The sequence below is a fragment of the Propithecus coquereli genome, unplaced genomic scaffold (assembly GCF_000956105.1).
Source record: "Propithecus coquereli isolate 6110/MARCELLA unplaced genomic scaffold, Pcoq_1.0 Scaffold14, whole genome shotgun sequence".
Classification (NCBI taxonomy): Eukaryota; Metazoa; Chordata; class Mammalia; order Primates; family Indriidae; genus Propithecus; species Propithecus coquereli.
The window spans coordinates 14434375-14453143 of NW_012138302.1; the positions used below are offsets into that span (position 1 = coordinate 14434375).

Below are 18769 nucleotides of genomic sequence, written 5' to 3' on the forward strand. Positions count from 1 at the left end.
GTGATGCTGGGAGGACCAGGGGAGAGAGGTGCTGTGCAGACTGAGAAGGGTTTGCCTCTGCCGTCCCCACACTCTTACTCCTCCGTGGCTTGCGTTTTGTCGGGTTTATTCATGTGCGTCATTGGCTCCTTCCTTCGCTGTCTTGAGCATGCATGCAGGGCTGCTGGCCTGGGTCTGGGCTGTCACCCTGCCTTTACTGAGTGCCCGCCATGAGTCCAAGCACCAGGTTTGACCAGTGCAGGAGGGCGTGACGTGTGGCCACTTGGCCTCATGCAGGGTATGCCCTAATGCCACCTCAGGACCTCTCAGGTGATCGGTGGTGGGTGGCTGGGTGGTGTGTGGTGATGATGCTGGGGGCAGGTCAGCCTAGCCTGTTGGGACCCCTGGCTACCAGGTGGCAGGCCCAACCCAACTTAGGACCGTTGGCCGTGCCCTGAAGGTAACCCTCCGAGCAGCCCTGATGAACACACAGTCACCCGACTCTGCTCCTGAGCATCTGGGGCGATGGCTCACCGTCTCCCCTGGTAGAGCCTCTCCCGCCACTGCACAGAGTCCTCGCGGTGACTCCTCCCACCCACAGCCTCCCAAGGTCCCTGTCGCCCCCTGGGGCTACACACACACCCACTGGCCCCAGACGTCCCCTCACAAGGTGAGGGTGCAGAGCTGCACAGGACATTTCTCATGGGGTCTGGGCCTCAGCTGCACACTGGGCAGGTTGCTCTCCCCCACCTAGGACTTCACACAGGAATTGCATGTTCGTGATAGCCCCAGTGACCGTCGCTTGGTGTTCTTTCAGGTGGTGAGTGCAATGTCTCTGATGGCGTCCCTCCCCAGGCAGCCCAGCTGTGTGTCCTGCAGGGCTGGACATTAATGCAGCTGCCACCTCCTGGTCAGGCAGGCCCTGGTGGGCAGGCAGCTCTGGGGTAAAGCTCGGGAAAGGGAAATGACCAGGCTAAGGTCACTCAGCAACCTGTGGCAGCGCTGGGGCTGGGATCAGGTCTTCAGACCCGGGCGTTCCTCCCCACCCCTCCCCTGCTGCTTGGGATTTGGAAGAGAAGCCCCAAGTGGGACTAATGTTTACTGAACCCCTGTCCTGCGCCCGTACCAAGGCCATGGCCCGATGTCCGTAACGAACCTGAGGCCAGGAGTGTCACCCCATTTTGCGACTAGAACACTGAGGTTCACAGGAGCTGGGAAGAGGAGGAATCAAACTGAGCCCCAGCCATCGCTGGGGAAGAGAGACGTCCTGCCCAGCCGTGGGCTGCAGAGAGAGGAGTGTGGGAGCGTGACTGTCCACGGGTCTGGCTGTGTCGGGGGCTGTCGGGATGCTGGGGTGAGGGCCCATCTTTATCTACGGACCCCTCGGAAGCTTTTTATGGATGTTGTCTCCCAGTGGAGCCTCTTTCTCCCTGGGTACAAACCTCCATGATGCCGTCTATACTCTAGATATGAGCCAGTTTCCCCGTGTGCTGCGCTGAACACGGGCTGGGGAGTTAGTATGTTTGTGCATGTGGCGGGTCTGGGGCATGGGTGTCTTTGGGTATTTGCGCGAGCATGTGTGTGCTGGCCTGTGTGTCTCTGCGATATGAGTCATGGGGTGCGGGTGTAGATGTGGTGTATGCGGGGGGATGTGCGTGCGGTAATGTGTGTGTGGCATTATATGTGGGTGGGTGAGTGTTGTGTGTGTGTGTGGGTGGGTGTGGTGTATGTGAGAGGAGTTTCTGGGTCTTAGCGTGTGTGTGTGTGTGTGTGTGTGTGTGTGTAAATCATTGTTCGTGTGTCGGTGTCCTGGGACTCTGTGTCTTTGATGTGTGGCTTGGTTGGGAGGAGAGACGTTAACGTCAGGGCGCGTGTGTGTCTGGGTTTCTGGGTCTGTGGCTGGTGGCTCAGGGTGTGTGTGTGTGTGTGTGTGTGTGTGTGCGCGCGCGCACGCGCCATCCTGTGCCCCTCGCCAAGCCCGTCTCCACATCCCACATGACATCCAGCCACAGCTCAGCACTGGGAGCTCCCCCAGGTCCCACCTGGGGCCCCAGTAGAAGCTGACTCAGCCCTCCTGCAACTCCTACTTTTGGGGGCTCCACCCCCCTGGACAGGTTGGCACTCTTGGTCCTCGCTGGCCGGCCGCCTTGCCAGACTCCCTCAACTGCTAGGAACAGGAACCCATTTCTTGCCCAGTTAGGGCTTTTTGCTGGAGAAGGGCCGAGCCCAGAGCTGTCTGTGCATTCCTGTGGGGGGCTCAAGGTGTCTGAAGCCCCCACCCCGCCAGCCTTGGAATCCTCCTCCCCAGGGCAGGCCACCCTGACTGACGGGCTCCTGGAAGGAGGCCTGCGGCCCCCCTGGCCCGTTCCCCACTGCGGCTCCCTCTCATCCTGTAGCGGCACTAGGTGGCTGTGGAGGCCCAGTGAGCTGAGCAGAGGGGAGAGTCCCGCACGGGCCTTGCATCTCAGGGTGTCCCTGCGGCATGGCTGCCTGGGACAGGAGTGTGCCCAGGGCCTGGGGCACAGAGCATGGCACCAGAAGAGAACCCAGGCTCCATCCCACGCATGAGCTCTGGGATCCTCACACGTAACCTAGACTCGCTGGACCTCAGTTTCCACATCTGTAACAATGGGGGTTGCTATACCTGCCTAATGGGACTGAGGAGACGGTGTTTAGGGAGACCTGGGCCCAGTCCCAGGTACCTAGTCATTGTGATATCTATGTGATAGCTGTGACACCTTCCCATTCATTCATTTACACCGAAGGCACTGCGTGCCCACAGCAGAACTAGCCCCTTGAGGACCTCGAGGTCCAGAGCGCAGTGCCAGGGCCAGTGCCCTCCACTCTCATCTCCCAGGCCTCTCCTCCAGGCTGTCCCTTCCCTTCTTGCCTCGACCCGGAGGACTGAGAAAAGCACCAGACTCTGAGAGACCCCAGGGAAGCCCGTGGGGGAATCACGGGACAGTAGCCGCAGGGCCAGCAGGAGTCCCCTCCCAGAGTGCGGGTGAGGAGTGGACTCCGGCTCCCAGCTGGCTGGCCTTTCAAGCAGGCCAAACACAGAATTAGTTGACATCTTGGAGAAGGTTCTGGCACTGCACATCTCTCTCATCCAAACCATTGTTGTAAAGTAACTTAAAAGTTTGTACAAAAATGAGAAGTTGATCCCTGAATGGCCCGCCAGACTTTTGTAACCCAATATATTTTACCCTTAAACAAATGTGTTTGTTTAGAAGCAAGTCACTGGCAAATGCTAAAACTGGAGGCATTTCCTCCCCACCCCACCTCGTGCCCCGTCCCCTCAAACATCCTCTCAACTCTCCTGTCCTGATCCTTAGTTAGAGCATGAGAAACGGGGCCCTCCCTCCTGGGCCATGCCAGCTGCAGGGAGGAAACCCGACATTCCTTAGGCACCATGTGCCAGTTCCTAAGCTGGGCATAGCTGTTTGTTTACTTGTAGCAGCCGTTTGCAGTGGCCCCATTTAAGAGAGGAGAAAAATGAGGACAGAGGTGGGACATGACTTGCCCACATCCAAGCTCTCAGTGGTGGAACCCCCGCACAGACCTCTGTCTGCGTGACTTCATGGCATTTGGTTTGCGGCATGGCGTCACACACCACACCTGTGAAACGGGCCCCTTGGTCCTTCCCCAGGACAGAGGGAGCACAGTCTCACCTAGTCGGGATGTGTGCCGGACTCCGTGCGGGCTGTCCCCGCAGTCTAGCCCTCCTACAGATGCACAGAGTCTCACAGGGCGGCTTGCTGCATGGGGGGGATCCCAGCCTGCAGATTCGAACCTCTGACCCGGTACCCAGAGGGTCCTGGGCTTCAGCCCTCCTCCTCCCCCAGCCAGCGCTTGAGGGATCCCTGGGCTTGGCCTTGGGGGGAAGATGCCACCCCCTCCCTGGCTCCTGGGATGGCTCCCCTCTGTCTTTCATCTCTGCCCTCCGTGCTGTGAGCTGCACGCAGCGGTAATGGATTGCAGTGGACTTTTTTCAATTAGGTTTTGATTTTCCCCTGCCTGTTACTATAAAACTCCAGATGGTCTGGGGCTTCACGGTTCCCGGGGTATTTTCCCCCATTATTTTAATCTTCTTTTGTAACACGCCCCACATGTGGGAACTGGGCCTTTCAAGACTCTGCTCTGCGGCTCAGCCGGGTGCTTTCTTCTGCACCGTGCCGCCTGGCGCTCCTTCCCGCGTGGGCATCCCGCAGAGGGCGTCCTCCCTGCCCAGCTCGGAGCGTCAGCTCCGAGTCCGGGCTGGGCCTGGCCTTTCCCTGGGAACGGAGCCCACGATGGCCTGGTCTGAAATCACAGCAGTAGCTCCTAAGTGACAGCCTGTTTTTGGTGCTGTATGTAGGGTTTCCTGAGGCAGTGGCCACAGTGGTTAGGGGTACATTATGGACACGTTAGCCTGACCCAAGGTCAGATTTCAGCTCTGTCACTTACTGTCTGTGTGACCCAGAGCCAGGGACATCACCTTTCGGAGCTTCAGATTCTTCATCTGCAGAGTGGGGCTGGGAAGTCGCTTCACCAGCAGGACAAAGTGACTGAAACACACACAGCACCTGGCCCATGGGCCGTGTCTGAGTGTTGTCGCCCGGTCACTTAGATCATTCTGAACTCACCCCAATTTCATCTCAGAATATGTTTTAACGTTTGTGTGTTTTAAGGTGTTAAGAAAATCCTAACCACGTATGCTTAGATTTTTCAAGACTGTTAAATGCTCCTGCTGCTCATTCTTCCCACTCCTTGTACCCCTCCCCACGGTTACCACCTTCTCCCTTCCCCATGGCGCGTGAGCCTTTCCTGCCGGCCAGATCTGTCTGTCGCGTGTGTGGTTATTTGAGCTAGTGTGTTTCAAATCCACCCTGAACAGGAGGTGCCCATGTGATTCTCTGGGTGGACATAGGTGGCATCGGGGCCTACGTACCCCGTGGTTCACAGAGACTACCCACCATGTGCCCCTTTTTACATATGAGGTATCTGGGCTCTGACAAGTGAAGTGAATTTGCCCAAGGCCATCCGCTTGGGAAGTGTAGAGGCCAGATTTGCACCCAGACCGCTCTGATGCTGGAATGCAGTGGTGTGGGCGTGGGGACTGGAGGGTGCAGACGCCCGCATGCCATCACCAAGGGGCAGATCACACTGGCTGGGACGCCAGAGTGGATTTTCACATGCTGAGGCACTGGGGAGCGATGCAGGGTTTGAGCAGGGAGGGACATGAACAGACCTACGGGCTTAAATCTTCATTCTGGATACCATGTGAGAATGAGTTGGGAGGGCAGGGAGGGAGGCAGGATGGCACCTGGTACAGTCACGCAGGTGAGGGATGCTGAGGTGTGGATGGGGCCAGTGGGGCAGATAAGAAGGGGAGGGGCAGACGGGAAAGATACTTAAGAAGTAGCATTTCCTTGGGTTGGTGGCTGGTTAGACAAAGGGGCCAGGGAAAAGGGGACAGGTTCCTGGCTCCAGTATCTGGGTAAAAGGTGGGAGGTCAGGGGCTGGGGTAGTCTGGCCAGCAGAAGTGACACCAGAGTCTCCCATGAATAGACTCATGTCACCCCTTTGGGGAAGAACATTAGTAATTAGTGGTTTCTGTGAACTCTTTGGGGATCAGAAATCCCACAACTTGCCTGCTCCAGAATGAATCATCACCCCGTATGTTTAAATGAAGGGAGCCCCCAAATTCCATCTCTACGCCTATCCCTCTTTTCCCCGCCCCCCACTTCCTTCCAGCTCAACGTATCCTTAGCGGTTTCCAGAACATATACCACCCCTGCTGGTCTCTGCGCCTTTGTTCGTGCTTTCCCCCCTCGAAACGCTTTCCCAGCCACATGTGTCCAGACCCTGCCTAAGCACCAGGCTTCTGTAGCTCCGCAGCCTCCCCCAGCTGGAGGCGCCCCTGGGTCAGCCCCTTCCTAGGGTTTTGAATTTACTATGTGTCGCTTCATTTAATCCCCACAGCCCCCTTCTACAGTGGGTAGAGCTCATCCAGTGTTACAGTCGAGGAAACTGAGGCTCAAGGAGTTGAAGTGACTCGCCCAAGATCACTCAGTAAGTGGAGCAGCCGGACACAAGCCCAGCTCAGTCCACACCAGAGTCCGTGTCTGTAACTGCTGTGCTGGCTGCCCCCTGAGCCTCAGCCCCTCATCTGACAGGGGGACAGTAACCCTTGCCTGAAGGGCCCCAGAAAGGATGCGATGCCACATTTGTGACAGCACCGGGCCCAGCAGAGCCAGCACACAGTAGGTGCTTAATTGATGGTCACTCCCATCCTCCTCTCTGCTGTCCCTATCTGTGAATTTATTCAGTAGGGAGGACCACAGGGACCTTGGCAGGTAGCTACAAGCAAAGCCCAAAACCCCTCAAGGCCCCTGGCATGTCTAGGATGCTGGTCCTGATGGGGCCACGGCTCTGCCAGGGGTCCTGGCAGCATCCTCATCCCAGACCAGTTCCGTTGGGGCAGCGTCCCTTCCCCTCCTACTGCTACCTCTGATTCCACTTGGAGGGATGGGCCGCTCCCGTCAGGGCACCCCGGCCAGTTGCTTATTATACCCCAGCCCACAGCTCAGCTCTGGGAAGTCCCAGGGTGGGTGGCAGGGTCAGGGTAAAGGACAGGCTGGGCCGTACACGCACATGTGTCGGGGTACCTTGGCAAACACCGGGCTGAAGAGCTGTACTCCCAGGGGTGCATGGACACCCATGCCCAGCAACCCCTGGATCATGTTTCTAACCCCCACCCCCTTTGCCCTATGATTGAAATGACAGCCCTGCCCTTGGGGACTCTCAAGCTCTCATCCCTGGGGGCCTGGAGAGAAGGCAATGGCTGTACAGTGAACACCTCGCCCACAGCTCAGGGGTGTCGTAGACCAGGGAATGGGGAAGGCTTCTCGGAGGAGGTGGCGCTTGAGCAGTAGGAGTTGATGTCTGCTGACTGAGTGAAGGAAAGGCACTCCAGGCCTAGGGAACAGCTCATGCAAAGGCCTGAGGGCTTGGAAATTCCTGCCAGGTCCAGAGACAGTCATCAGTCACTCCAGCAGATGACACGAGGGCATGCGATGGGAGAGGTGGTTGGGTCCATGTCGGGAGACCATGAACTACCGAGCTGTGGATGCTGGACTTTTGAAAAATGTATGAATTAGATTGTCAGAGAGTTGGAAGGCAAGGTGTCCCAGGAGAAGCCCAGTCTGAACAAAGGCGGGGTGGGAGCGAGTGTGCTGAGGAGGAGGGCCGGCCCAGACAGGAATACGCAGGCCTTGGCAGAGGGGATGATATACCGGTCTCCAGGGTCCAGTGGACTCTACCAAAGTCGGGAAAATCACGCAGCTCAGGAGTTATTGCCTCTGCTGCGGATACCTCCCCTCCCCGCACGGCCTGGGGGGCGGGGGAACAAAGGGACGAGCCGGATGCTGAGCTCCAGCCGAGGCTCCTCCGTCACACATTGGGGTGAACTTGGCACAAGGCCATTGCAGGCGAGCAAGGGGCGGCCTGTGGCCTGTTTACTCCCCAAACAGGATTTCCTTCTGGTTTTGATGCATAGAAAAGGCACAACATCTGGAACTAGGAAGCAGAACAGCCTCTAAAACCCAGCTGCGGGCGGCTTGCCTTGGGCCGGCCCCAGCAGAGCATGGCCCACAGTTACGGTCGGGCCTTCAAGGGAGAGGCGAGGAGGGAGCTCGCCCGGGACTGGTCATCGTCTCTGAGTCCTGTCCTCATGTCCATCGGAGTGGTTCTGCCCTGGCCTCCACTCCTCCTGCCGCCTCTGCCCTGGATCGGGCCTCGCTGACCTTCCCCTATAACTGCCACAGCTGCCTTCTCCCTGCCTCCTCTCCAGCCCTCACTTGTCAGCAGCAGCCAGAGGGGTCTTCCTAGAGTGCGTATCTGACCCTGTCCCCTCCCTTCTTAAGGCTCTTCCATGGTCTCCACTGACCCCGAGGTGGAGCACAAGCTTATCAGCCTGGCATCTGAGCTCCTGCCATCTGGCCTCTGCCCTCCCAGCAGGCTCCACAAGAACCCAGCCCACCCCCAGCGTGTACCCCATATCAGCCGCAGAGGGGCCTTTACAGGGAATCTGTGGCCTTTCCTACTTTGGAGCCTCTGAGCCTTTCCTCCCTTGGCCCTCATGCCCGCTGCCCCGCTGTCTTCTTTGGACCTGCTGGTCGTGGTTTGAGGCTCAGGCGACGAGTGATTGATGAAGCGAATGCATCAGTGTTGTCGTAACCGACTGCCTGTGTCTCCACACTTCCTACACGTCTCTCCAAGCTTGCTACAGTCATCCAGCCCTCGGAGACATCTTGCGGCCCCCAGGCTAGCTTAGACGCCTCCTCGGTGCTGCCACAGCCCCGTTTCCCACCATGACAGCTCAACCGCAGCGTTTTATGATGGTGTGTGTGTGTGTGCGCGCGCGTGTGCGCATGTGTCTCCCGCATGGGAACTGGAGGGTAGGACCCGTGTCTGGGCTCTGCATCCCGGCACCACCCAGCCAGCACACGCTGGAGCCAGCCTGTCCAGATGAACAGCCCCACACCAAAAATCCCTAGATGTGCTGGCTGGCTTGGGACTAGCGCCAAGAAAACCAGCCAGGTGAACCACAGGGTCTGGACTCTGCCCACAGTCCTCTCGGGCACCCGCCCATAAACTCACTGGTGGATAAGGTGACTTGAAAGCTGGAGAGAACAAGAAAGAAACCAGTGCCCAGCTCAGAAAGAGGGAGGGCAAGGGTTCCAAATGTGGACGCGTACATGAGAACCGTCAGCTCCTCCACCCCCGCAGATGACCCAGGGACAGGGGTGGAAAGCAGGCTGGCGGGGGGGGGCTCTGGCCCTCGAGGAACACAGCTGCCCACACCTCATCCTGAGCCACCTGCTCCTGGGAGCCCAGGCTGGCCCCTGGTTCAGAAGGGTGAGGTCCCATAGTCCCTAATCTGGGTTAAGGTCTCATGGTTGGCAGTTCATCCCTGGACCTAGGGAAGGAAACCAATGGCTCGGGAAAGGGAGCCTGCTTCTTCTGGTCCCTTCCTCCTCAAAGGTCACCTGCCCCTGGGAAGGCAGTGGGCATAGCAGAGCCACCTGGCCTTTGGCATCAGACTTGGCCTGAGTCCTGTCTTTGCCATGTCACAGCCCTGTGGCCTTGGACAGGTCACTTTTACTATATGATGCCTCCATCTCTGAGATAGGGACATTGATATCACATACTTCATAGCTGTTGTGTGGTCAAACACGCAGCACCACTCCTGGGTGTAGCGGACACCAGTTAGCAGCAGCCCCCTCCTCACACCGGTGCGTGCACACGCCGGACCATCAGCCTGGCGGGAGCAGGGTCAGACGGTGGGGAGAAGCAGGAAGGAGCAGCCAGCCACACCAAAGGCTCAGAGTCTGCTGCCTCCACCGGGCAGCGTTGGAGCGGGACGGCGAGGGCCGAGGGAGACTGGATGGAAGGCTGTGAGAGAGGGACAGTCCTTGCTGAGCGTCTTCATGAACACAGGCTGGAAATTTCCCAGCGGCTCCTGATGTTGATCTGGAGTATGGGGTGGGCCTAAAGAGAGGCAGGAAAGCGTGGAGGGCCAATGTGATAGCAGAGCCACACGAAAAATGAAAGACCCTGCAGCTTACAGATGCAGTTATTGTTCTGACAACAGTTACCGCCGATGCTGTGCTCCAGGTGGACAAAGCCCCGTGACACTCAGCGTCCCACCCCTTGGGCCCTCATATCAGCCCTGCTGGGTGGTGGCCACACATCTCAAGTTTGAAGACAAGGAAATCAGGCCCAAAGGGCTGAAGGGCACTGCCCAGAGCCTCCTGGGACAGAGCCCCATTCAGACCCAGGCCTTGGGCTCCACATCTCAGGCTGTCTGTGCTGAGACGCACCCGCCCTCAGAGTGCTGACTGAGCGCTGTGCTGTAGCACCTGTCCTTTCCAGGTGGCCCTGGGGAGGGGTCCTTAGCTCCAGAAATGGTGCTGTTCTCCAGCCCTAGGGCCCCACCTCTAAGTCAGGAGTATACTCTCCATGGACCCACCAGGGCTTCCCAGATAGGTTCTGGGCCCTGAGCACTTCACAGGGAGCCAACCGGAGCTCCTGGAGGCTCGGACAGGGCAGGAGCTGGGGGCTGAGTTTCCAGGTGGGGATGGGGGTGCCCGCAGGGCTGAGAGTGTCCCTCACCAGCCTGTCCTGCAGTTTGAAGGCTGCAGCAAGGCCTTCTCACGGCTGGAGAACCTCAAGATCCACCTGAGGAGCCACACGGGCGAGAAGCCATACCTGTGCCAGCACCCAGGCTGCCAGAAGGCCTTCAGCAACTCCAGCGACCGCGCCAAGCACCAGCGCACACACCTCGACACGGTAGGCTGTGGGGAGGGGGGTAGGGGGCGGTGCAGAGGCCAGGGGCGGGGCTAGAGGGCGTACACACTTGTCCAATGCAGAGCCCCTGCCTTTGCCTTTGGCCCCACTGACATTTGGGGCAGGATAATTCTTTATCAGGGAGGAAGGGGGTTCCTGTGCCTTATTATAGAATGCTTAGCAGTGTCCCTGGCCCTATCCACTAGGTAGACAGGAGGCAACTCTGTCTCTTTCAATTGCAACCACTAAAAATGTCTCTGATCATTGCCAAATGTCCCCGGGAGGAGGGGAGGCAAGCTCGCCCCCAGTTGAGAACCACAGCTTTGGCCCAGGGGAACTGGCCTGGGCTCTAGACTCCTTGCGTATCCACATGGAGAAACTGTGCTAACCCTCCGGCATCCTCTCCCCAGAGCCTGTCAGCCACGCCCAGAGCAGGCTGCAACCTGCCCTTTCCATGCCTTCCGTGGATACAGACCAGAGGCTCTCCAGGGCCATTCTTTGTCCCTTGAGACTGTAGGCAAGGAGTCGAGGTGGGCAGCACATAAGACTCCAGGCTCCTGCAGCAGTGACCTGGGCCTCCAGATGCCCGGATCTCTTCCTACCTCCCTTACCTTGTCTGTGCCACATGGTGGATAACCAGCAACTTTTCCCCAGTGTTGGCCCAAGCATCCCCCAGCCCCGTGCGATTAACAGCACCCTCTAAAACATCACCCCCAGGATCTCATACCCACCCTGCCATCAGAGGGTCACTAGCCAATTTGACAGATGAGGGGAGTGGGGCTCCAGGAGGTCAGTGCCTACTCACAGTTGCACAGCTGGATGGTGGCAGAGCTGACCACTCTCACGGGCCCTGGGTCAGAGGGCACATGCCCCGGGAGGACCCCAGTCCCTGTGTGTAGCAGGAGACTGGGGTCTGCAGCCAGAGCCCACACCTGGGCCCCAGACCTGCTTCTCTGTTCTTCCTGCAGATTTGGGGGAACTCTGTGGGCGGGGGGCTAGGAGATCTGAGTGGCCATTAGCCCAGCCTGTCTAGTGCACAGAGGAGGAAACAGAGGCCCGAGAGGGCAACTGACCCGTCCAGGGTAAGTTGGAGGCCATGAAAGAACAGAGGTCAGAGCTTTTTTTTTTTTTTGAGAGAGAGTCTCACTCTTGTTGCCTTGGCTAGAATGCAGTGGTGTCAGCCTAGCTCACAGCAACCTCAAACTCCTGGGCTCAAGCAATGCTCCTGCCTCAGCCTCCCAAGTAGCTGGGACTACAGGTGCACGCCACCATACCCAGCTAATTTTTTCTATTTTTAGTGAAGACGGGGTCTCATTCTTGCTCAGGCTGATCTTGAACTCCTGAGCTCAAGCTATCCTCCTGCCTTGGCCCCCCCGAGTGCTAGGATTACCGGCGTGAGCCACCGCTCCCGGACACTGCGCCCAGCCTTAGAGGTCAGAGCTGAAAGGATAATTCCAGGCCTCTGATCCAAGCCATTTATCTTATAGCTGAGAAAACTGAGACCCAGAAAAGATGGATGGCAGGGAGGAGGCAGAAAATAGCAAGGAAATAATGTTCTTGGGGCCAAGCCAGGCCCTGGTCTGGACATTCCTCACATCCCCAGGCCCCCACAGTATCACACACACCACCCCCAGTTTAATCCTGGTGACAACCCAAGGTGGAAGCCATTATCCCCACTTCGTAAACAGAGGAGCTGAGACTCAGAGAGACTGAGTTATTTGACCTGTCCTTAGTGGGTGCCTGGCCGAGCTGGATGCAAACCCAGGGCTATTTGACTCCAAGTCCAGTGCTCTTTGCTGGGATAGCTGATGTGGCAGCTGCCCTGGGGAGGGGAGCTGAGCAGAGGGGATGAGGGTGTCAAGGAAGAGCCCTGTCCCCAGGCTGAACCCAACTCCCCTCCCTTCCAGACTTCACTGTCACAGGCCGTGCTGGGGGAATGAAGTGAGGAGTGGCTCCGACAAATCCCCTGCCCCTTCATTACCTTCCCAGCCCTTGGGGCCCTCGACACCCTGGCCCAGGCGCTGAGAGGCACGGTTTGGGCGCCAGCACCCATGATTACGTCTCCCGGAGGCCACAGGCAGCAGCGACAGCACCAGGCCCCTCTGCACCCTCTCCCCACCCTGCAGGGCCTCTCGGGCCACCTACTCTGACTCACCCTCTTCCTCCCTCCGTCCTCACTGCATTTCCTGGACCCAGCCCCAAAGCAACAGGCCTCTGGCCCCTACTTGGTGTGTGAACAGAGCTCCAAGGCCTAGGTCGGGTCAGGCCCAGAATGAGCCCACAGAGTTATCTCAGGCCTTCATCTCCCCAAGATGTCCCCGGGAGGCCACCGAGCCCAGCACCCACTTGTACCCAGCTCCCCATATAAACACCACAGACACTCTGTGTTGCTAGGTTGCTGCCCCAGCACCCGCCCCTCACAGGCCCAGTGGGTCAGGCCCCAAGAGGGGACCCAGCCATGTCCCCAGTTCCCCTCTGGCATCAGAGAACATGGGTTTCTCTCCACCCGCAGGAAAGTTTCTCTGAGCAGGCTGGAGAGGACCCAGGTTCTAACCCTGGCCCTGCCTCCTGGTCCCAGAGGTCTAAGGAAAGCCACCCGGCCTCCCTGGGCCTCCTTAGAGGTAAACGCCTCCCTCCCGCGCGGTCTGTGCAGCCTTTCCCTGCCTGTCCTCTTGCTGACTCAGACCTGACCAGGTCCTGCCAGGTCCCAGGCTGTCGATGTGAGTTTGAGTCCTGACTGCCACAGACTGCCTGTGTGGACTTGAATAAGCCACTGTCCTGCTCTGGGCCTCAGTTTCCCCATTGGCATGATGGGGTGGGGTGATGATCTGTCCCCTTTGCACCGTTGGCGGGACGGTTCATGGCTGCAGGCAAAAGGAAGCATCCAGGCGGTGTCATGTACAGACTCTCACTTGCTCTGAGATCTCGGGCAAAACATCAGCCTCGATTTCTTCATCCACAAAGTGGGGACGATTCCCATGGGGTGCATGTGGGACTCAGAGGAGATCACGGGTGGCCAGTGCTTAGCAAAGAGCCTGCGCATGCGGGCGTTCAGCGAGGAGCTCTTCGGGGAGCAAGGTCCAGAGGGCTCTGCTTGGCCCGTCGAGGCGCATCCTTGACGCTAACGAGAGGAAGGTGGCCCTGGCCTTGGCGCCTGTGCAGTGACTCCAGGCCTGGGGTTTGGCTGCTCTCTGGGGACAGCCACGGGGTTTCCTGAGGGCTTATGGGGGAGCGGGGCATGAGGAGTGTTCTATAGACGTCAGGCCCCGGAAAAACAAACACGGAGACGGGCCTTGCTGCCTTGTCTCCAGCAAGCGCGCCTGCGTACGCGAGCCCTATGTGTTCGCTTTTTGACAAAAGCAGTGGAAAGGTACCAGCCTCCCTAAGGGACAGGGCTCGGGGCCAGCTCAGGGGCAGGGTAGGGCCCCGTGTGCGTTTGAGAGAGACTGGCATGGTGGAGTGGGGCGGGCGGGGGGCGGGCGGAGACAGGCCTTCAGCCCTCCCTCCCGGGCCTCCCTCACGGCGAGGCAAGCTTCTCACCGCTCTGTCTCTCTCTTTTTGCTCTTCTCCATCCTTTACCTGGCAACCCTCCGAGGCAGCACCAAGGTATGGTCGTCTCTCTGCTTCCCCCACTACAGGGTCCCTGGGCCATGGGCACCTCTCCCCGGGTCCAAGGTCAGACTGGCCTCTCCTCGGTCCAGCAGGGGCAGAGTTGCCTTGAAGTTTGCGGGGGCAGCTCCACGTGGGACACCGCAGTCCCTGGTACTTACTCTGAGAGGAGTCATTTCCTCCAAACGCTCTCCTGTCCCCTACAGTCCCAGGGGAGAGAGGGTCCTGAGAGGTCAGAACCATGAGATGTGCTCAAAGGGGAAAACTTGTGAACCTCCAGCCCCAGGAGTGGCTGAGTCCCCGACAGGGTCTTGTGGGAGCCCCTTGGGAGAGATCAGAACTCAGAGACAAGAGTGCCCTGGCCTGGGTTACTCGGAGACCTGGCATGAGTCAGACAGGTCCCTCCTGCTGCAGCACCGGGTGCGCACTGTCGTGGGTGGGAAGCTCGGCCCATGGAGCTCAGCTCAGCCCTGGAAGATCGAGGAGGGGGGCTTGGAGGGAGGTGACATGGGCTGGGCGGGATGGACAAGGCCAGTCCTGTGGTGGGACAGGAGGAGGTGTACAGACTCCAGCAAGGCCCAAGCCTCAGAGGGCCCTGGATGCCTAGATATGGCCTGTGTTCTGAGAGCACCAGGGAGCCACTGAGGGGTTTTCAGAAGGCAGGAGCAGAGCCCATCTGTGGAAAAGGCCCTCTGGCTGTGAGAGTGTGGGGAGATCGGAGGCCCCATGCACAGGCTGGAGCCTGGGGCGGGAATGCAGGCAGAGGCAGTGGGAAAGATTTGGGGCCCACTTCTCATGTTCTGGATGAGCAATGGGGCCCACAAGGAAGGGGCTCGTCCACTCCCCACACAAAGGACACAGCCCCCAGCCTCCCTAGGCCTGTGTCTCTGAGATCCAGCTCCCTTCTGGCCCCAAGGTTGTCGGCAGGAGGACCTGGGTTTCTCGTGGCCCACAGAGAAGTCTGGGGACTCTGGACCCACCTGCGAGGTGTAATCAGTCCCTCCCTGGCCCGTGTCTGCCCCCTTGCCCTGTGCCGTGCCCTCTCCTCTCCGAGGAGCCTTCTCACTTTACTCCTGTCTGCTCGCCGCTGCTTTGCAGCTATAGAATCCAAAGGGCGGACTTTTCTGAGAGCCAGGGTCTGAGCTGGAAGAACCCTTAGAACTAGGTTGGCTCCGTTTTGCAGCGGAAAAAGCGAGACTCACAGAGAGGAGGAACTCACCTGAGGTCCCAGCAGGGTGGGAGAACGGAGACACGAGCCCCTTCCTCCACTCCCAGGCCAGGCACCTGCTAGCAGGCCACACCTGGGGGCAGGGCTGGCCAAGTCACACCCCTCCTGGCCCACAGCCAGCCCCTCGCCCAGTCATCCTCCCCACCAGGTCATGCAGAAGGACCTTGACCCTGAGGGCGGCCCCCACTCACCCCACCTGTGCCCCTGATGTTACAGAAGCCGTACGCCTGTCAGATCCCTGGCTGCTCCAAGCGCTACACGGACCCCAGCTCCCTCCGCAAGCACGTAAAGGCCCATTCGGCCAAAGAGCAGCAGGTGCGTAAGAAGGTAAGAGCTCTCCTGGCCTGGCACTCTCTGCAGACACCCTGGCCTCCTAGCCGCCCGTCCAGAGTCAGGCCAGGTGCCCACACTCCCTGCACGCATCCACCTATCCATACCCTAAGAATGCCACTGTCCATTGTCTGTCTGTCCATCTACCTCCCACCTGGTCCCTGAGTGTATCTGCAGACCCACAGCCCTTCCTTCGTCACCCCCAGCTAGACATTTACTACCACAGACCACCCACCAGCTCCCCTTCCCACCCATCTGCCCACCCACCACGGCTTGTGCGGTGGACGTTTGATGTCCAGCCCTGTGCTGGACACGGAAGATGCAAAAATCAAAAAGCATGTCCCCACTTGCAATCGCCTGGTGGCAAGAGGCGGATGTAACAAGATGATCCAATATCCTATCATAACGGTGACAACAGAGGTGTGCAGAATAGTCAGGGGCACAGATAAGGGCGCCTTAGCCCCTCTGGGTGGGAGCAGGGGGTCCATGGAAGCTGTGACTCAGGGGCAGGGGTGCAGGTCAGAGGCGTGAGCACAGGACCCACGGGCACCACTGCTGGCTCTGTGGCCCTGGGCAAGGGCCTTAGCACCTGTGTGCCCAGGTCCCTCAACTGGCAGAGGGGCAAGGAAGGACTTGCTTTCAGCAGCTGCCGTGAGAAGTAAATAAGTAAATTTATGTTTCAGGTTTAGAACTGTCCCTCGTACAAATTTAAAGCTCAGGACAGAAGTTGGTGCATATTTTCATGAATCTTAAGGAAGGACAAGTGTTGGGCAGGTGAATTCAGGTGAGAAGAGTATAGCCCAGAGTGACCGGCACTGAGCAAGCCTGAAACCTGCGTGTGTGGGACCAGCAGGCGTTCATCTGTCTTGGGTCTGAGCAGCACAGTGAGGAGAGGGGGCCTGGGTAGGGCTCTGTCCTGAGCTTGGTGGGTGCCCTTGAGGGATCTTACGCAGAGAAGGGACCTGTGGCCTTCAGAGACGACTGGCTCTGGGGACCTCGTGGAGAATGGGTTGGGGTTGGTTGGGGAGCAGGAGAGATGCAGGGGCCAGCCTGGCATGCAGCGGGAAGGAGGAGGAGGGGCTGGCCAGGAGCCCTAGTGCCAAACCCTGGAAGCAGGATGGTGGTGCCCCTCACCAGGACAGAGACTCTTTAAGAAGCAGGTCAGCAGGAGAAAACAGCGGGACGGGACTACAGCTAAGGGCTGAGCCCACCTGGCTGGGTTCAACTCACGTCTGCCGAGGGCCACCGGGGGCCGTGGGAGTGGGGGCCCTTGCATGCCGGGGAGGGCGTGGGGATGAAAGAAACACCAGGGGCCAGTAAGATTTCTGGAGCAGCCACTGTATTCCAAGCACTGGGAGAGCTGTGGACACAGGCATGAGTACAGCAGGCCAGGGGCCTACAGGCTGGAGACGCAGACTACTTTAGGCCCATGGGGTGGGGAGGCAGCAGTAGGGTACTGGCGCCAGCCAGGCCTCAGTGGGAAAGACACTGGAAGGAGACAGCCAGGCTTGGGACATTGGTCTCCATCCTGCAGGACGCTGTGGATCAGAGGAAGGACGTGGGCAAAGCCTGCACGGCGAGCCCCTGGTGGAAATGCTGCCTCCATGTTCCCCCTGAGAAGGGCGGTGAACTTTACGCAGTTACCTCCACGGCTCAGGCACTGCACCTGGGCCTTCACGCCCCATGTCTCATTTAGTCCTCACTGTAAGCCTAGGGGTGCAATGTCTATTTTCATTCCCATTTTAGAGATGTGAAAACTGAGGCTCAGATAGTTAACAAACCAGCCCAGAACCATGCAGCCTGGGAGTGACAGAACTGGGTCCCATCCCAGACCCTTCTGTCTCCAGGGCCTGAGTGGGTACAGGGAATGGCCAAGGCTTCAGTAGGCTGGAGCTCCACGCCAGGGAGGCTTCTGTCCCAAGCGGACCAGTGCCCAAGGACCGGAACCCTGCCCTCGTTTTCCCAGGCCCCGTGTTTGGCTCACACTGGGCCCCCAGGGACTTGGGGCAGCAAATCTGCAAACTTCCCAACAATAAGCATCCATTAAAAGCCATCGGAGATGATATATCTTTCTGGGTAAAGCGACCCTTGTATTTTGACAACTCCTTGGCAGCCCTGTTGCGTTTCAGAGAGAATTAGAAATGCTTTTCTTCCTTAATTCTCCTCTCCTGCTGCTCCTAATCCGATCGACATTGTGGTCTGCAAGAACATGCCTTGGCCTTCTTTTGCCAGAAACTTAATTTACATGGAAAACAGCTGCTGGGTCAGGGAGCCGCGAGCCCATCTCGAGGCTGGGCCTGCCTTCCCCGGGCCTGGGTCCCGGCCCTGCTGCCCTGGGAGGGTGGAAAACCCCTCGGGGCTGACACTCAACTGCTGTGTGACGTGGGACTGGGCTCTTGTTTTCTCTGGGTCTGTTTAAGGCGAGCATTTGAACAAGCCCGTCCATGTGCCTGCCCCCTCGTTCCCCGATATCCTGAGGGCCTCGCCATCCCCATCCTGGCTCTGGGGAGGTGAAGGCGTTCTGAGGTGACTGTCTCTGGAGATAGCCAAGGGTTGTTGGCCAAAGATTTGCCCGGGTTGCTGGGAGCATCCCAGCCCAGCTCGCTGTCAGCCAAGCGACCTCAAGTCCACGTGCCAATCCATCTTGCCCACTATGGGGTGACCAGGTGGGGCTCGGCCAGCCCTGGACACAGCACCTCACAAACCGTGTCCCCGTCCATCATCTCATCACTGCTCTCGGCAGCCTGTGTGAGGCATGACCATTGCTGCTAATTACGGGCAAGGTAGGCAAGACCCAGAGAGGTCAAGTTATTTGTCCAACATCACACAGGGAAAGAATGGGATTTGAGCCCAGCTCTTGTCCCCTGAACTCTTCGCACTGCACCTTCTACCCAGAAGGAAGAAAGATGGCGCACAGGGCATGAGGGAGGGAGGAGGGAGAGGCGCTTGCTGCATACCTATGCATACCTACTGCATACCTATGCGTACCTACTACATTTCACTCCCATGCATCAGTTCAGCGGGTGGCCGCCACAGAATGTACCTCACACCCCTCCAGCCACCTCCGGGAGGGCCCACTGCTGCACTTTGCTGGCCACCTCAGTGTTTGTGCTGAGGCCATGCCTCCCACAGGCTGCCCTGGCAGTGACTGGCTATGGCAGGCCCAGCAGGGACACTGAGGCAGCCCCTCCTAGGGGACACAGGACTCCCCTGAGGTCAGTCAGCAGGCTTTGGCTCCCTGCGGACTCCCCGAGTCCCCGAATCCCAGTCTAGGAAGGTTCCACCCAGCCT

The 18769-nt window shown here is 58.7% G+C and overlaps 1 protein-coding gene across 1 annotated transcript in view; it reads left to right on the forward strand.

Moving 5' to 3' along the window:
• Nucleotides 1-18769, forward strand: part of GLIS1 (GLIS family zinc finger 1) — a 212372-nt gene that overhangs the window by 179501 nt on the left and 14102 nt on the right. The window contains exons 4-5 of the mRNA XM_012639363.1: nucleotides 10153-10314; nucleotides 15365-15475. Coding sequence (XP_012494817.1) covers nucleotides 10153-10314; nucleotides 15365-15475 — 273 coding nt within the window. The remainder of the gene's footprint in view (nucleotides 1-10152; nucleotides 10315-15364; nucleotides 15476-18769) is intronic.